Below are 18,540 nucleotides of genomic sequence, written 5' to 3' on the forward strand. Positions count from 1 at the left end.
TGCATAAGAAGGGTAATATAGTCTTGTCTAATTTAAAAAAAAAAAGGCAGGGTGGAGAAGGAGGTCTGGCATGAAAGCATGGGCTGATGTCTTGTTTCAATTATGCATGTAGAATAAACAGCCTTGACTGTGACAGCAATGTTAAAATAGGTTAAAAAGTTTATTTAAGCAGTACAGAGAGGATCAAAATGACATGTTTAAAAGAAACATGATCTGGGTCAAGGTCTGTAAAGGGCAAAAAGCTGATTCAGAGTGAGTAATTAATATAGCCGTGTATATTTCTCTTGTTATATTTACATTATGTAATTACAGTAGTGTCGCCAGATAAATTTACTTCTTATCTGTAGCCATTGTTGATTTATATTTTTTTTACATATGTTAGAGGTTGATACATGCTCTGACAACATCTATGAAAACTAGCATCTGGGCTTTGTCAACAATGATTTCCAAGAACAATGATATATTTAGGTCAGTTAACTGCAGAATACCATGGTACATTGATCCTCTGCAGAGCTAAGTCCGAAAATGGTTTGCTTTCTTCAGCCAGTGGACCTTTTTAGTTCAAAACCTTTTTCCTTCTAATGCAAGAATTAGCAATAAGTATACAAGGCAGGGAAAAGTAATCAAACAGAAGATATAACAAGCTCTCTAAGGAATGTATTGTATATTTAAATCACAATACAAAAACTTTCTTGGGGGAAAAAAAATAAATTACAGACCTCTGATTATTTCCAGTGTGTTAGGAAATACCTCTTGGACAATGATCAATAGACTCTATGCAACTAATTTTGTTTTTCTTCTCTGTTTGCTTTCCAACAGAGGCTTCTGAATTTCCTATTATTAGAAATTCATGTGCAGTGTAAAGATACAATTCCATGGGATACCAGCAGCAGTGGCAAAGTCAGTTTCAGAAATTGCCTCATTCCTCTTGCCTCTTACAGCTGTTCAGCTATACTCTAAACCAGATTGCTGAAAAGACAGCTTCTTTGAGGGAAGAGGAGGAATAGCGGTATCATCTCAGTGATCCAGTTTATGGTGTGGAACAAAATGCAGCCTTATGTAACTTCAGTTATGTCGTGAAAAGTATCAGACTTAAACAGGGGTAAGGGACTGTGCAGAAAGGACAGGGGAGGAAGCGTACGGGAAAGGAATTTGTTCAGAAGTAAAGCCTGAGCTTCATGAGCATTTCATGACATGGCATTGTAAATTGCTATAAACTAGGCTTCAACCAGAGTAAATGTGTACATGATCAGAGCTGCCTCATTTTAATAAAAATTTCTGTGATTGCTCTCCTTTACTTTCTTTGTAAGAGGAAGCTCACAGCAAGGTAGTCTGACCTAGAGAATGAAACCCCTGAGCTCCAGTGTTGAAATACTACGTGATGGCCAGCAAGGCTTTTCTCAGGAGTTTAAATTGCTGCTTTCTAAATGGCAGTCCTGAAATACAGCTCAGCTAGGAAGGTGATCTACTATATAGATTACTGTTTATTTCTTAACCACCCTGTGCATGGAGCCTGCTCAGGAGGAATGAGGGCTAGGCCCTCCCCCATTGCAATCTGGTCAGTTATCTGTACATTTATGGCGAGCAGCAGCTGGCACAACTATGGTCGTATAAAAGATAACCTGGTATATATGGCATCTGAGTAAGGTGAAGCAACTTTGCATTTCAGTTTGATCTGGGAAAATAGAAGGCCAGAATCAGTAAGAAGGACTTATTTGCGCTATCACTGTCCTCAATTTGTTGGCTAGCCTCTCTTGAAAAGGTCTGTCCTCCTAGCATTCAGTATGCTTACTCTAAACAACTCGTCTGTTAACTGTGTATGTCTTATCCATCCCAATGTATAGTTTTACCCCTGAGTTCCAACAGGCAACTGCAGTTGTAAGTTATACTGCTCAGCTGTGTGTATAGTTTTCTAGTTAAGTGTCCCAGAAGCCTGAATTGTGTTAGGTTTAGAGCACTGTCCACTCACACTGTCCTTCTTATTCATCAGATTCAAGTAATTGAAAATGATAAGGCTTCTAGAGGAGGGCAGATCTATGCTACAAACACAAGAGGACAGGTTCCTCCTCTTGTCACCACAGACTGCGTAATCCAAGACCAAGGTAACTGTTCTTGTTACTCATTTGGGAGTCTTTCTTGGCGAAATCAAATTAATTTTAAAGAAAAAAAACCAAAACGCAAACCCACCTAAATTCTCGAATTTGTCCTCTGAAAATGATGCTACTTACTCTAAATTGGACATGAAATGGGAAACTCCCTTTAAAGAAAAAGAAAAAGAGGTAGAGGAAGAGAGCAGGGATGGGGAAGAGAGCAGGGATGGGGGAGTTGGGTTTCTTATGCCTTGGGTTAACAACTGCTCTATCCTTCCTGACCTTTAAAGTAATATGAAGACAATATGAATAGCTGAGACAAATTTTCTTTTTAAGTTAAAATTTTTCAAGGTTTTAAACTTCAAGTTGACAATCCTTTCTGGAGTCTTCTGAAATTTAAAAAGATGGACACTAGAATAGGCAATGAGGCTAGCACTGTTATGTTTTAAGATGCAAATTTTGGAAAATTCTGTTCAAGCAATAAGGGCAGCATACAAGCTGTGTAGTTGACTTAATTTTTTCCTTTGGCCAATGTATCTGCCTTTGCCTCTGCCTGGAGCCTGGAAGTGCAATATTCCATGTGCTGCTCTTGACGGCAGACTTGATATTTTAATACAGATGAAACTGATGGTATCATTTAGTCCAACATTAGTTTATCACTGTTGGGATAAACTGTATAAATGTGCAAACACATCAAGATATTATTGGCATCATTTGGGAATGGGGTAATGCAGTTTTGATGAACAAAGAAATTCCTTTCAAGAAACTGAGCAGAGCTACAGCTTGAGGGTTAAAAAAGAAGCATAAGGAAGCCGATTTCTGAACTGTTGCCTTTCTGTGCCTAGCGCAGTTTCTCACTGGGGAAACTGAGCTAAGTGTGCTACAGAAGTGGTGAGGTGATTTTAGCATACTGTATTTTGCAAGATAAATTAGCATAGTGATATTAACACAGATATGCTATTTGCTGAGTCAGAGCTAGCTCGTTAGAGCAGTCTTAACAGTAGGTATCAGTCTGCAGCATTTGTTTATATACAGTGCTGACATTTCCACTGGGGTTTTCACCCGTATTATTTTCTTTTAAGATCTTAGATATGATATGTTTCAAACTAATCTCTGTTGAGATTCTTATTGCAAATAATTGTGGATTTTTTTCTTGATATGTTTAAATGTCTGCTTTAAACTTGAACAGCAAGAAAAGATTTACCCACAGGGTGGGGCAATGGACTGACATATGCATAAAGCAGAGAGATGGGCAGACACTTGCATGGGAGAAAAAAAAAGGTGCACTTAGCATATGTACTTGTTTCTTTATGTTTTGGTTTTGATTTTTCTGGTTTGTGTTTGGGGCAGGCAGGTTCCTTTTAACAGCCTTTCATTCTGCATGCTATGTTGGGTGTTCTAGGCCATGCCAGCCCTCGTTACATCCGATGTACTACCTACTGCTTCCCATCGTCTTCAGATTTGGCCAAACAGGCTCGTGTTCCACTGGCAGCTGTCATCCAACCATTTGCTGTTGTTCCACCAAATGAGGTAAGGACTGGCTGAATATTAGTCATATGTGGTTTTGCCTCCTAGATATTGCAGACTTGTTCTTCTCTGATTGCACTGAGAGCGAGGTTGGTTTACTTCTGTGAAGGAGTAAGACAGTGGAGAGATGTCAGAAGGCTATGAGATACACTTGAGTCATGATAGAACTTTAAGGGATAAAAGTCTTTGTTTAGAAAAGGTGCAAGAGTGATGACAGTGTGATCTGTAATGCTAGCTTCATGGTGTTCCCCCAACTGCCTCTAGATCATGCCAACTTTGTGGGATGCCTGCTCTGGTGGAACTTCATAGGTATAGGCGAAGACATTAAAAGAGGATGACCACAAACAGTATCAAGTTAGTTTCAAGACATGGACAGTTACATTCGAACAATGACATTTTTCCATTTAGTTTTTTATGTGATCGTGTCTTCAAAAACTCCTTGTAAAATGCATGCAGAGAAAAGCCTAATTAAAATTGCAAAGACTTTCAGCACTTGGTTTTGCAGTCTTTGATTTTTCTTTAACTTTTTTTAATATTTGTAAATTCTTAGGGTTTTTTTTTTAAAAATATGTTGGAAAAAAACAGATGTTGTTCTTTATCAGGATGGATAACTTCCAATGCAGCAGACCTCTGTAGTTTGAATTAAAGGTGTTATTTTAGCAGGATAGTATGTAGTTATCTTCTCTGTGGTCCACAGGGAAATAGGATGTGTTACTTACAGTTCTGCAGATAGTGAGTCTCACCATTTGTCTGCTAGACAGCAATTTTGGGTTTCATTCCAGTTCTTGGGGGGAATGTGCAGACTTCGCTTGTTGCCCCCCCTGCATTTTCTCCAGGGTAAAACTCCTGCTGTTGCTTTCCCACCCCTTCTTCACCAGCCAACCTTTACTACCCTTTTTCCCTCCTCCTGTGCTCAGGTAGCAGTTACCAATTCTGTTTTCATGTTGGCTCTTCATTTGCGCATCTTTCAGTCTGCCTCTAGTCATTTATGTCCCCCATGCACGGCTTCCCTGTCTCCTGCATAGTGCTTGGATAGGGTGATCAATGAGTTGCTAAAATCTAAATTTCTTCTGCATACATAAATTAGCAGTATGTACCAAAGCTTGATCTTGGCCAAATTAAGGAGGCAAGGGTTGGCAAAGGGTTCAGGGTTGGCAAAGATAGGTACTCAGTAACCCACCCCTTCTGAAGTGTTAGTGGTCTCAAGCTGTTGGAAAGGTCAGTGGAATTCATTAATCTGTAAAGAGCAGTATGTTTTTCCCTAGCCTCTTTCTTGGAAGAGGCTAAAAAAACTCGAAAAATGTCTCTCAAAATTGGCAAAAGTCCAGTGTGGAAAATTTTAGTCTGAACAATTATGGCTTGCGAAAGTTGTAAGAACTGAAGAGGTGGTGTTACAGTAGGAAGCACTAGGCAGTCTTAGCTGAGGCAGTTTTTCCAAGGCTTGCCTCTGCCCTTAGTCTTCACTCCTGCTGCCAAAATAAGGTCTTGCTCTTAAGATCTTCTAATAAAAATGGTCTTCCATATGGGATTTATAAGAACTTTAATTCTGAAAAGCTGCTTAATTTGAAGGAACTGAGCTTTTTTATAGTGGCAAAATACATTCGAGGGCTTACTTGTGTTTCTGAATTTCCTAGTATGGTGTATTCTGCCTGGAACTAGTGACTGCAAGGCACAGAATGTTCTTTGTTTCAGAATATCTGGCCTATCTTATGGATTATGCCTTTTAGCCTACAGGTGATGCTCATCACATGTTATAGGGCTCAGTATAAAGTGAGTATAAAGTATAAATCTGTCTCATCTCTTTCTCTCGATAAACAGCCTGTTGTACACAGTAACTGTTTTAAATAATGATTTTTCTCCTAGCCTTGTAGTGAATAGTTTCCCTTCATTCATCTTTGTTGCAGCTTCAGCTGAAGATATGTTTCTAATATACTCAGTGTTAGCACCCAGAGTATTTCAGTTCTGTTTCTTTTCAAAGGAGGAGGAAGAAAAGCAATAGCTGAAGGGTTTAGTGGACCATGGATGTGAAATGGCCACAGATAGTTTGTGCAGCGGGTAATATGGTTAGGAACAGCTGAGAAACTGACCTATCTCATTTGATCTGTAAAGACTTAGCAAATCTACAGGGTATCCGTAGTCCATTATGGTGCATATTACATAGACCATGTCTTTCTGTGCTAGTAAAGCCATATTTTAAAAGCTATGGGCTATTGGGATCATTCAGGTGACTAATAGACTTACGAGTGTTCCATAAATCTAATTCTTCCTTAACTGGTATTTTGCTTTGATCATCACTTATAGTTGAGGATGAATGTAAAATAGTATATAAAATATATTTGTATTTTTCAGTGGTCTGTTGCCATAGAATTCACATGTCTGGGTTTTTTGGGGTTTTTTGGTTTTGATTATTTTTTGCTTGTTTGTTTGTTTTTCCCATGCCATTACTGTAGCAAGACATTTAGAAACAAAGGAAAAGTCTTACCTTGCTCCCACTTCCAAATAATGTGAGGATTTGGTGCAGTCTTCAGATTGCTTGTTCTTCCTTTCTGGAAGCCAATCTTGAGTGTGGATTTTGATTCACTGAGAAGACTGGGTTTTGCACTGATGGCGTTTTATGTTCTGTCCAGGTGATCTAAATGATATCAAGAGAACCGTGGTTTGTATTTTCTGCTCACCATGCTTTGTTTGGCACTATGTAATCTGAACTGCAGCAAAAAATTAGTAAAAAAGCAATGAAATAGCTAAGGCTACTGGCACTGGTAGAATTAGATACGTGTATGAGAGGGAGAGCACAATTGTACAGACCTTGTTTTCTTTCTTAATTGAATACATTCACCATTTTGGTGGATGACTTGTAAATGGTGTTACATGTTGGTACCAGTTGGAGAGTTGTGCGCTCTGATTAGCATCTCTTAATGAGTTTACGCTTTGACCATCAGAGCAAAGTGAGCTGCCCTTGGCTGTGCAGGCAGCGGGAAGGAGCGCCCAAGAGAATCTTCATGTTAAAGCAACCAGATAGCAGGGAGTAGGAAAATGTCATTGGGGTCCTGGAGTTGTCAGACGTGTGTGTAATGGAGATGATATAGCAGCATTTTATTCTGCCAATTAGGTATTTTTCATTTTTCTCTCCTTTTCAGATTTTACTCTGTAGAATCAATAGTGTTCCAGCTGATAGAGCCTGGAACACTCCCTGAAGGTTTGAAATTAATTTCCGTAATGAATTTTGGGAAGAAAAAAAGAAATAAAAAAAGCTTTAATTGCATTCATACAAACAGTAGTCAACTGGAAATTGAGCTTTGAGGATTTGTTTGCTTTGACTAAGAACACAGGAAGGTGGAGATAACAGATCCTAGGAGCTTTCAAATGAAAAGTTTAGGTCCAGTGACTTAACAGTAGTTTTCTCAGAAATACTGCAAAATTGCAAAATAAGTAAAGTAAAACTGAAGAATGAAAAATTCTAGAGAAGCCATTATCAAAATTTAAATAGTAAAACTGGCCACACTGAAGAAGAGTTCACAAGGCTTTACTTCTGTAATGTTAAATCTCAAGTGAGAGTGAAATTTTAAGACATAAATAGAGACCATTCGCTAGAGATCGTTGTAGGGTTGTGTTTGTCTCTCAAGAGCAGCTAAGTTAGCATCACTTGACACATGGGCACTGAGCTTCAGAAGAGCAGAGCAAGTGAAATCGATTTATTCAGAAAAGCCCTCAAGTTGAAAGTTAGAGGGGCAAAATCCACGAAGAGCACACAGTCTCTCAGAGCATTACTACAGAAAACCTACAGCCAATCTAGAAAATTACACTACTAGTATAACTTTTTTTAAGTAGTGAACATGACATATATGCTATATATCATTCAAAACAAAGACTGTTAAAACATTCATGCCTTACTTCTCCTCCGCCCAGTGTCTTAGCAGCTCTAGATATTTCTGAATCTTATCTTTACCAAGTTCTTATTTATTATTTCTCAAAAATAACAGTTCATTTTCACTCTCCTGATTTGGACGATCTCTAGAAAGTATTTGTTTGTTATAGATTGAGAATACAGTATCATTGTGTGACAGAACTTATTTTTAGTCCACCAGTGCTTTAGCAACAGTCTATAAAAATAAACTAGCTCTCACAATTATCATCATAGACCAAGCCCTACAAGAATTTGTTTTGGAGATGTATAAATGTTTCCAGAGCCCGAATAAACCATGTGATCTTGATTTAACATTTAATTCTACTTGCTAACAAAAGGTAGTTAAAAGAGTATTTCATGTTGTAAAAGAAATGTAAACAACTCCAAATAATTATCTATAGTTTTAAATATTTAAATATCTGAATTATCTTCTTCTTTGCTCCTTGGTAGTTTTGTGTTGTCATTCTCTACCATATTCTTTCCTATTTATTTGATTTTTTTTTTTTTTTTTTTTTGACTGCAGAACAGATCCTTGAGGTGCTTGCTGATAAAGCTGTCATTTTTATTTTACCCTTAGATTTCTGTCTTCTGTTTTGTTACTTATTCACAGGAGGTCTTTCCCCCATATTGTGTGAGAGCTTAGCTAATTTAAGAGTTTTCGATGAGGGATTCTATCAAAATGCTTTTTTCAAAAGGAGTATATTATATCAACTAGGTCATGCTTATCTGCATGGTGGCTGACTCTTGACAGATTTCAATAGATCTGTATGTCATGACATCACTCCACCAGAGCCCCATCAGTCTTCCTTACTGTGAAGTCTCCATGCAGCCTTCTCTTCTCCAGGCTGAACAGCCTCAATTTTCTTAGCCTGTCTTCATACGGGAGGTGCTCCAGCCCTCTTATCATCCTCGTGGCCCTCCTCTGGCCTTGCTTCAGCAGCTCCATGTCCTTTTTATGTTGAGGACACCAGAACTGTACCCAATACTCCAAGTGGGGTCTCATGAGAGCAGAGCAGAGGGGCAGCATCACCTCCTTCGACCTGGTCACGCTCCTTTTGATGCAGCCCAGCACAGAGATAGTTTCTTGGCTGCATGCCCATACTGAAGCTGGCTCATGTTCAGTTTCTCATTGACTAACATCCCCAAGTCCTTCTCTGCAGGGCTGCTCTGAATCTCTTCTCTGCCCAACCTTTAGCTGTGCCTGGGATTGACCCGACCCAGGTGTAGGAGCTTGCACTTTGCTTTGTTGAACTTCATGAGGTTGGCATCGGCCCACCTCTCAAGCGTGTCCAGGTGTCTCTGTATCCCATCCCTTCCCTCCAGCATATCAACCAAACCACACAGCTTAGTGTCGTCGGCAAACTTGCTGAGGGTGCACTCAATCCCACTGTTGATGTCACTGGACAGTAACATGGATGTTGAACAGGATTGGTCTCAACACCGACCCCTGAGGGACACCCCTCATTACCAGTCTCCACTTGGACATTGAGCCATTGACTGCAACTCTCTGCGCGTGGCCATCCAGCCAATTCTTTATCCACCAAGTGATCCATCCATCATATTTGTGTCTCTCCAGTTTAGAGACAAGGATGTTGTGTGCGACAGTGTCAAACGCTTTGCACAAGTCCAGGTAGACAACGTCAGCTGCCTTGCCCCTAAACATCAGTTCTGCAGCCTGATCATAGGAGGCCACCAAATTGGTCAAGCATGATTTGGCTTTGGTGAAGCCATATTGGCTGTCACCAACCATCTCATTGTTTTTCATGTGCACTAGCATGGTTTCCAGGAGAATCTGCTCCATGATCCTGCAAGGCACAGAGGAGAGACTGACTGGTCTGTAGTTCCCTGGGTCTTCCATTTTCCCCTTCTTGAAAATGGGGGTTATATTTCCCTTTTTCCAGTCATCGGGAACTTCACGTCTGCCATGATTTTTCAAATATGATAGACAGTGGCTTAGCAACTTCATTTGCCAGCTCCTTCAGGACCCGTGGATGGATTTCATCAGGTCCCATGGACTTGCACATGTTCAAGTTCCTAAGATGATCTCACTCCTGATCCTCTCCTGCAGCGAGCCTAAGGTCTTCATTCTCACAGTCCTTGCATCTTCCTTCCAAGACTTGAGCAGCAGGGCTACGGCACTTGCTGGTGAAGACTGAGGCAAAGAAGTCATTGAGAACCTCAGTCCAAATCTCCAGCCTGTCGAGGTCCTGCTGAATGGCAGCACAGCCTTCTGGTGTATCAGCCACTCCCCCCAGCTTTGTATCATTGGCAAACTCGCTGAGGGTACACTCTAGCCCTTCGTCCACGTCATTGATAAACAAGTTGAACGAGACTGGACCCAGTATCAGCCTCTGGGGAACACCACTGAGTACAGGCGTCCAACTGGATTCTACTCCACTGATCACAGCCCTCTGAACTCTGCCATTCAGCCAGTTCTCAATCCACCTGTCCTGGGTTCAGTCATAACAGTTATTTTTCTCCTTCTTAGTAGCTGGTGCAGTGGTGTGTTTTCAGCTTTAGTCTGAGAACGATGCTGATAACACACCAGTGTTTTAGTTGCTGCTAAGTAACTCTTACCCTGATCAAGGACTTTTCAGTCTCTCATGCTCTGCCAGTGAGGAGGGGCACGGAAGTTGGGAGGAAGCAGAGACAGGACCCCTGACCCAAACTAGTCAAAGGAGTGTCCCTTATCATTATTAGTGGTAGTAGTAGTATGGGTATGTTGAGCCTGGAGAAGAGAAGGCTGCATGGGGACCGCATAGCAACCTTCCAGTGTCTGAAGGGGGACTACAAGGATACCAGAGAAGGACTCTTCATCAGGGACTGTAGCAGTAGGACAAGGGGTAATGCATTTAAACTTAAACAGGGGAAATTCAGGTTAGATCTAAGGAAGAAGTTCTTTACTGTGAGGGTGGTAAGGCGCTGGAACAGGTAGTCCAAAGAAGTGGTAAATGCTTCATCCCTGCCATTGCTCAAAGCCAGGTTGGACAGAGCCTTGAGTGACATGGTCTAGTGTGAGGCATCCCTGCCCATGGCAGGGGGGTTGGAAGTAGATGATCTTAAGGTCCTTTCCAACCCAAACCGTTATATGATTCTATGACCCTGGTGAAGCCACATCTGGAGTACTGTGTCCAGTTCTGGGTTCCTCAGTACAAGACAGACAAGGAGCTACTGGAAAGGGTCCAGTGGAGGGCCACAGGGATGATCAAGGCTTTGCAGCGTCTTTCTTTCGAGGAGAGATTGGAGGAGCTGGGCCTGTTTAGTGTAGAGAAGAGCAGACTGAGGGGGGATCTCATTAATACATGTAAGTATCTCAAAGACGAGTGCCAGGAGGATGGTGCCAGACTCTCTTCAGTAGTGCCTGGCAACAGGATGAGGAGCAATGGGCATAAACTAAAACACAAGAAGTTTCACCTCAACATGAGGAAGAACTTCTTTACATTGAGGGTGGCAGACTGCCGGAGTAGGCTGCCCAGGGAGGCTGTGGCATCTCCCTCTCTGGAGACATTCAAAACCCACTTGGACGCGTTCCTGTGCAACCTGCTGTAGGTGGCCTTGCCTTGGCAGGTGGGTTGGACTAGATGATCTCCAAAGGTCCTTTCCAACCCTAATGATTCTGTGATTCTGTGATTAAAAAAAAAAAAACAACAAAACTTTACTGGTAATAGGGATGTCCTGGATTCAGCTGTAGCAGTTATTTTCCTCCTTCCTACTAGCTGGTGCAGTGCTGTGTTTTTGGCTTTAGCCTGGGAACAGTGCTGATAACACACCAGTGTTTTAGTTGTTGCTAAGTAATGCTTACTCCGATCAAGGACTTTTCAGTCTCATGCTCTGCCAGTGAGGAGGAGCACAAGAAGCTGGGAGGAAGCAGAGACAGGACACCTGACCCAAACTACCCAAAGGGGTATTCCATACCACAGCACATCGTGCCCAGTATACAAACTGGGGGGAGTTACCCGGAAGGCCCAGATCGCTGCTCGGGTCGGGCTGGGTATTGGTCGGCAGGTGGTGAGCAATTGTATTGTGCATCACTTGTGTTTATTGGGGTTTTTGTCCTTTCCCTTTTAGTTTTATATTCTCTCCCCTTGTTATTTCCCTTATTATTATTATTGTAGTAGTAGTTTGGTATGGTACTTTAGTTATTGGACTGTTCTTATCTCAACCCGTGAGATTTACATTCTTTCGCTTCTCTTCCCCATCCCTCTCAGAGCGAGGGAGGGAAGAAAGGGGAGGAGTGAGCGAGTGGCGGTTCTGAGTTACCAGCTGGGCTTAAACCAAGACACCACCTCACTGTCTGTTCATGTAAGCCACATTTCCTAAGTTTACCTATGAGGATTTAATGGCAGACAGTCTCAAAAGCCTTGCTGAAGTCAAGGTAGATAGCATCCACTGCTCTCCCCTCGTTGACCCGATTTGCCATGTCACCATAAAGGGCTATAAAATTCGTCAAGCAAGATTTACCCTTGGTGAATCCATGCTGACTACTCCTGATGACGTTCTTTTCTTCTACATGCTTGGTGATGACCTCCAGAATGACCTCTTTCGTCACCTTTCCACGGATGGAGGTGAGGCTGACTGGCTGATAGTTTCCCAGGTCCTCCTTCTTTCCCTTTTTGAGTGACTTTGGCCTTCCTCCAATCATCAGGCATTTCACCCATTCTCCATGATTTTTCAAAGATGATGGACAGCAGCAGAGCAACATCATCTGCCAGCTCCCTCAGTACCCTTGGGTTCATCTCATCAGGGCCCATAGATTTATGGGTGTAAGTCTGTCTAGCCTATCTGTAACCCAACTCTATACAACCAGGGGGAAGTTCTCGTATTTCCTGCCTTCATCTCTAACCTCTGAGGTCTGGGACTCCTGAGGGCCATTCTTAGCAGTAAAGACTGATGCACAGAAGGCATTCAGTAATTCTGCCTTCCCTGTGTCTTCTGTTACCAAGACACCCATTAAAATACTTTCAAAAGATGATAGTTTTAAGAAATTTTCTGAAGAAAAGCTTCTGAAAGAGATTTGTGACCGTTTTGCCCTGCTGTTTTGAAATGTTGTCTTGTGATTTTGTAATCCCCTTACCTACTCGAGACTTGATGTGAGATTCTTCTTCATATTCATGACTACTGTAAATGAACTGTCAGAGCTTATTGAATTTTTAATGACCTTTTTCTTTTGTGTAGTCTTCATAGGACCCTTTATATCTGGATTATTCAAATTTGCTTCATGTCTGTGGGCAATACTGGACTTCTCTCCAATGTAGGTAACAAAAGCTTCCTCCTTTTGAATGAGTACTCCACACCAAACCAGCAGCTGTTAACCAGTGAGGAGATAATATATTTCTCTCTCTGAATTTGAAGTGGGACAGATTGCTTTGTGTGCTCAGCAGTTCTAGCCTCTGGATTGTCCAAGATCCAGCAGAGAATGATTTTGTCAATGTCTTTGGGGCACACTGTCAAAATAATCTGTGCTGCTTTGTCATGTTTTTTTCGAAGCATGATGAGAGTAGAAGCCCTGCACATGTGATACAACTTATTAGTTAGGATGCTTAGTCTGATGATGTTGAAACACTTTTTTGCCCTTGAAGGGAAAGGGAACTGACCACCAAACTCTTTGCCAGTTTATGCCTCTGTTTAAACTTCCACACATTGGCACGTTTAAACTGATGGAAGTCAGTGGACCAGACAGAGAGCACATGCACCAATACCACACTGCAGATGACAGCTAGGCCAGGTAATTTCAGGGTAGGATCATCCTACTAGACATTCCTCCTTGTTCTTAGGACTGCATTGGTACTTTTACAACCAATCCATTGCTGGGTTGTTTAGAACAATCAATCCGTATAGAGACTGTCCAGAGACTTGTATCCTGAACTCTTTGCTGTATACCATGCTGGAAAGTGTGAGCCTAAGCACTACTATGTCTACCATTTTCCAGATACTTAAGTAAAACAAATTCCAAAGCATCCTTGTTGATTCTTTCATTTGGGTGAGAACTGTGAAGCTCTGAGCTCATAATTCTGAGTCTGCCTGGGCTACGGAGCAGGATGGGTATTTAACAATCTTTGTTGCTCTGTCAGTGCTATTTTAGGTTTGGCTTGTTGGTTTTTTTTTTAACTACCTATTGCCAGGTTAGTGTCTGGGGTTTTTGCATAGCTCCTCTGGGGTGCCTGAGTCTCTCTTGCACGTTATGAAGAGCCCAGAACTCTCAAGCATTTCCAGGTGTCTCGCCCAGAAAGCTTTATATCACTCCAGAGGCCAGTGCCTACAAGTGAAGTTTCACTATGCCTAATTTAGAGGTGCATAAATCCTGTATTAGATAAGAATTTCTTTATGGCATATGCCCTGTGCTAGTCTGCATTTGGTAGTAAAGCATTTGGAATTGGATTGCTTCCCAAGACTTCGTGATCTAGGATAAAGTTTTTTGTTAGCCTATTGGCCTGTGACTACACTCTGTAACTAGAATGAACTTTCAGAGCCAAATTTAGCAAAGGCTTTGGCAGCAGAGCTTTTCCTAATTCAAGTAAATTTCCTGTTTTAGTTTTATCTGCCTTTTTGGTTTTAGTGTATGCTTTAAAATACTCTTAAAGTGTACTCTTTAAAATACTTCCATAGCATATTGTTCCATGCACCATTATTGTTACAGTAAAGAGGTAATTATGAAAGAGATGGGGACAGTGACTTGAAAAATTTGACATTTATATAAATCTTATTCATATTTTAATCAGAGTTCCTGATTAATTTTTTTGCAAATTTGAAATTTAGACTTGGAAAACGCCTTTGTAAAAGTGGTGTAATTAGTTTCTGGTAACTTGAAGACTGTCTATTCTTCAGAATGGTAATGGCAGAAGTAAAACCTCACTAAGCAACAATACAGATAGAAGGGAGATAAAAAGTAATATTCATATCCTCTTAATTAGCTGGCCAACAATATTGATAATTTGTTTTGCCAATAAAATTACATTCAAGTAAAAAAATTACTTTGACTATTGCTAGATACCTCTGTAAGTCGAAGTAGCTGCTTGAATGGCTTCTGCCATTCAGCGTGCGTGTTTTCATCTAGAGTGCACGTTGCTCTCCTGGGCTTCCTTCATTGTCGTCCCCTTCATTGTCTCCTCTTAAGCACTGGCTAGAGATGATCATAGCAACAGCAGTAAATTAAACATTGTAAGACTTGTTCAAGTTCTAATTTAATGTCAGAGATGTTACTCTGTTACCTTAGAAACTTCAGGGAGTCAGAACAAGCTGGCATTTAGTAGGTTCAGGAGGGAAAGTTTGTGTTTTGCTTTTTAAACTGAAGTTGTTACTGCATTTTCAGTTTATATGTATTTTGCTTATCTAGACATACTAGTGCAGTATTGTATTTTGAATGCAACTATGTATCAAGTGTGTAATTACATAGAAAAAATGTTTTTTAAAGATGCACGGGAAGCCAGTATTGGGGGGGCATGGGATGTGGTTGAATGTGTTGGTTTTGGTTTTTTTGTATCGAACAAGGTTGTACCAGGTTACTGCTACAGCCTACTCATACTAGGCTCTAGTGCTGTCCTGTAGCTTTTTACAGAATGTCCCTTCATTGATTCTGTGGAAAAGGAAAGCTCCTCTTCTTGTAGGACAGGCAGTATGTTGAGGGGGCTGCTTTTTCGTGTGGTGTTCAACAGAACTAGGTAATCCATGCTTGCTAAATAGAGGCATAGAGAATTACCTCATCAGGCTTAGAGTAAAGGAGCAGTGGAACAGGTCTGTACTCTTAACAGGATTGCTTGGTTCATAGCTCAGTTTCACACAGCCCCTTACTTGTGACATTCACTTATAGCTCAGTGTTAATAAAAGAGAGGAGGGTACTTGCATATAAACATTATTAATGTTTGGAGGTTCTGGAGCCTGCTTGAAGCATCCCGACTATCATAGTAGAGAAAGTGTTCATGGAAGAGATTCTTGGAGTAAGAACATTCCTACTTGATGTGGTATTTTTAAAGTAACAGCTAGTTTTGCTATTGACCTTCAAAACTAACATTGTAGAAAGGACTTGACTTGTAAAAAGGGTATTAAATTCATCCCAATTATCTTCTCTTCAGAGGTAAGATATTCGGTGCTCCTTTTTGTTTATATAACAAAAGTTCTTCTTGTACTTTCTAAGTACTCCTGTGGCAGTTGGCTTGTGAATGTGGCATGACATTTTTAGTATGCTCAGTACTTTCTCATTTCAGTGAAAATAAATTAATTAACCTAAGAGGCATGTTTACTAAAAAAAATTGTTCAAGAAGGCCTGTAGATAGGCAGAACTATTTTATTCACCTCCAATTATGACACTCTTAAACCTGTCTGTGGTTTTTTGGGTTTTTTTTCCCTCTAATTAAAGCTTCTTTCTTTCTTTAATGTGTTTGGCTGCACAACACTAGGAGCAAGAGAGTTCCTGTTGTAGAAAGTTATTGAGAATGCAAATATGAATAGTCAGCTTAAAAAGTCACAGTAATGCCTTCTAACAAAACTCCAGGATTTTCAGAAGCAGCCCTCTGTTCAGTAGACTTTCATGCATGATCTTAAGTCAGCAACTGCTTTTCTCTTAAATGCTGAAAAAATATTATATACACACACCTATACATACACACATATATCTGTCTGTCCATCTACATGTGTGTGTTTATAAAAGAAAAAATCCACATATTTGGTCTCTAAAGTTGACAATAGCTCAGCGGGCCAGAATGGTCCTGAAATACAAAGTTAGGTGTTGGTTTTGTTCTTGCCAAAAGACATGAATTCCAATGCAGAATTTCATCTAGGAGAATTATTGCTTCAGCAATCACTACACTACATTTAGATTTATTTACAAACTTAAATATTTGTTCCATAAACTTGGAGCTCCACAAGTACAATTTGAGTGTTGCCTGATTGGCTATCCAGGGATATTCTAGAACATGTAAGAAATGGTCACAGCTGTGTTTACATTAAATGGTCTTTGACTTTCTAAAACAGAATCCATATGCTAATTTACCTGTTACCTTTGTACATTATAGGCTGTGCCTGTATTTTGAACTGTGGTGTTAGTTTTGTCATTTAGTTAGCAATTTTGACAAATTTTATGTGAGGGTAAACTTACATACAGTGCATGTAAGAGTCTGGGCCTGTCAAGAAGTAGTAGTAATAGTATTTGCAGCCTAAATTCTGTCTGCTATGTTGAAGATCCTCTAGAGCTCTCCTGCAGTGGTTTGCAGGAAAATAAAAATGATGCCTGCATGAGATATCTTTAAGACTTCTATTTACTTCCATAAAATATATTGCTAAATATATTTTATTTTGTGCTGAGTGATTTTTCAAGCCGGAGAACAATGGCTGAAAATCAAACTTCTGATTTTATTGTGAAACTCCTGTGGTCAATTACCCCCTTTGTAGTTATTACTTCCCTTTTCCTTAGAGAAGCTTCCTAAAACTTGCCTGTCCTGTTTTTCAATGGTTTTACAGCAATCATGGCTAAAAATTTCAGACAATGACTGCAATGCTGGGCTATCCGTGATGGTGATATGTGGGAAGTAGAGCTGTGGATTAGTACAGGCATGAACCTGAGTCCTATCATGTGATTTTATGTGTGTATCACCCTCAGGGGCTAACAGGAATGGAGGTGGGGGAGAACAACATGATGATGACAACGTGGTCCTAGGGCAGTTTTATCTGTCTCTTAGACTTTCCCTTGTTCTCTTCTTGTGTATCTGCCTCTGCACAAGCTCCCACTCTTGCTATGATGAGCGTAGACTGGACTGAGGCAGGTCTTGCCTGAGATCTGATTGTTTTAAACTGCTAATGTTTTGAAAGTCTGTTGTTCAGCACAGTTTCTTGATTATCCAATTTCACACTCCTGCTTATATCATCAGTTAATCCTGGCTGCTGACCTTCACTTGAGATACAGCATGTCCGTACATCCAGATAACAGTCAGCACTACAAAGCTGAGAAGTGCTGGAGAGCGCTGACTTGTTAACACTTAGTATTCCTGGTCTGGGATCATGGCCAGGAGAACATGAGGTGCCTCTTTCAGGCATGGATAGTAAACACTTTTTCTCTTTTTTGTCTCCTCTTCCCCCCACCCCATTTCTGTCATCTGTATGATACGGAAGTTTTAAAGTAATCAGCTAACTAATTTTGGTGTTTAATTACCTCAGAATTTTATCATTATTACATGTATTTACCCCCATCCTCAATATTTTCTTGTTGAATCAAGTAGCCTGTATTTACACTCTTCATGCTGCCAACTCTGTTCAGTTTATTGTAATACTCCTGTTGAAAAGGGAATACAGAGTAAGGATTTCAAGGAATAGTCTGAGGTATGATCCAGTGAAATCAGTAATTTCCCTTTTATTTTAGTACACACTGGCTCAGACTGCGTGTGCAGTGTCAACTTTGAGTGAAACTCTGCTAAAATGCCATGGTGTTTTTTGCACTGCCATGTATGCAGGTGAATATTCAGCCTGGGTCTGGAGGGTTTTTGAGGAAGAATGTTTGAACATGCTGCTTGCTTTGTATGTGGCCTGTAAAAATCAGGATAGAGCCAAGAGATACTGCATCATGTGGTTGATGCTTTAGCTGTGCTGCAGTTATGCATACAAACAAGGAAACAGATGAAAAAGGGCTGTGTGACAGAAAATACTTGAACCTGCTGTGAACCCTGCAGAGGAGGTAGTCCAAATCGGCTTGAGTCATCAGCTGAGCGGTCTGATAGTGTTCAACATCTAAAAACCAAGGATAGGCAAAATAATTTCTTTCTTCAGAGGGAATGGCTTCTGATAAAAGACAGTAGGAACATCACCAAGGGAAATGCTTTCTTGACATTTTAATGCGAATCAGTAAAGCAACTCAAAACCAAGGGTTTATTTGTAAACTGGTTAATCTTTGCCAAAAGCAATCTATGATGATAAAATAAAAGAAAACAAACCCCTTCAACAGTCCTAGGAAACAGAGATGGTTTAGTGCATGACCTAGGGTTTGTTTTTTTTCCAAAAACATCAGTGTTACATTTCAAAATTCTCTTTGATTTT

The 18,540-nt window shown here is 40.5% G+C and overlaps 1 protein-coding gene across 13 annotated transcripts in view; it reads left to right on the top strand.

Annotated features, from left to right (window-relative positions):
• Positions 1-18,540, top strand: part of SEC24D (SEC24 homolog D, COPII coat complex component) — a 212,554-nt gene that overhangs the window by 166,660 nt on the left and 27,354 nt on the right. For all 13 annotated transcript variants that reach the window (XM_030481066.1, XM_030481062.1, XM_030481063.1 and 10 more), the window contains 2 exons: positions 1,991-2,102; positions 3,493-3,620. In XM_030481066.1, coding sequence (XP_030336926.1) covers positions 1,991-2,102; positions 3,493-3,620 — 240 coding nt within the window. The remainder of the gene's footprint in view (positions 1-1,990; positions 2,103-3,492; positions 3,621-18,540) is intronic.

This window comes from Strigops habroptila, chromosome 3 (genome assembly GCF_004027225.2).
Source record: "Strigops habroptila isolate Jane chromosome 3, bStrHab1.2.pri, whole genome shotgun sequence".
Taxonomy (NCBI): Eukaryota; Metazoa; Chordata; class Aves; order Psittaciformes; family Psittacidae; genus Strigops; species Strigops habroptila.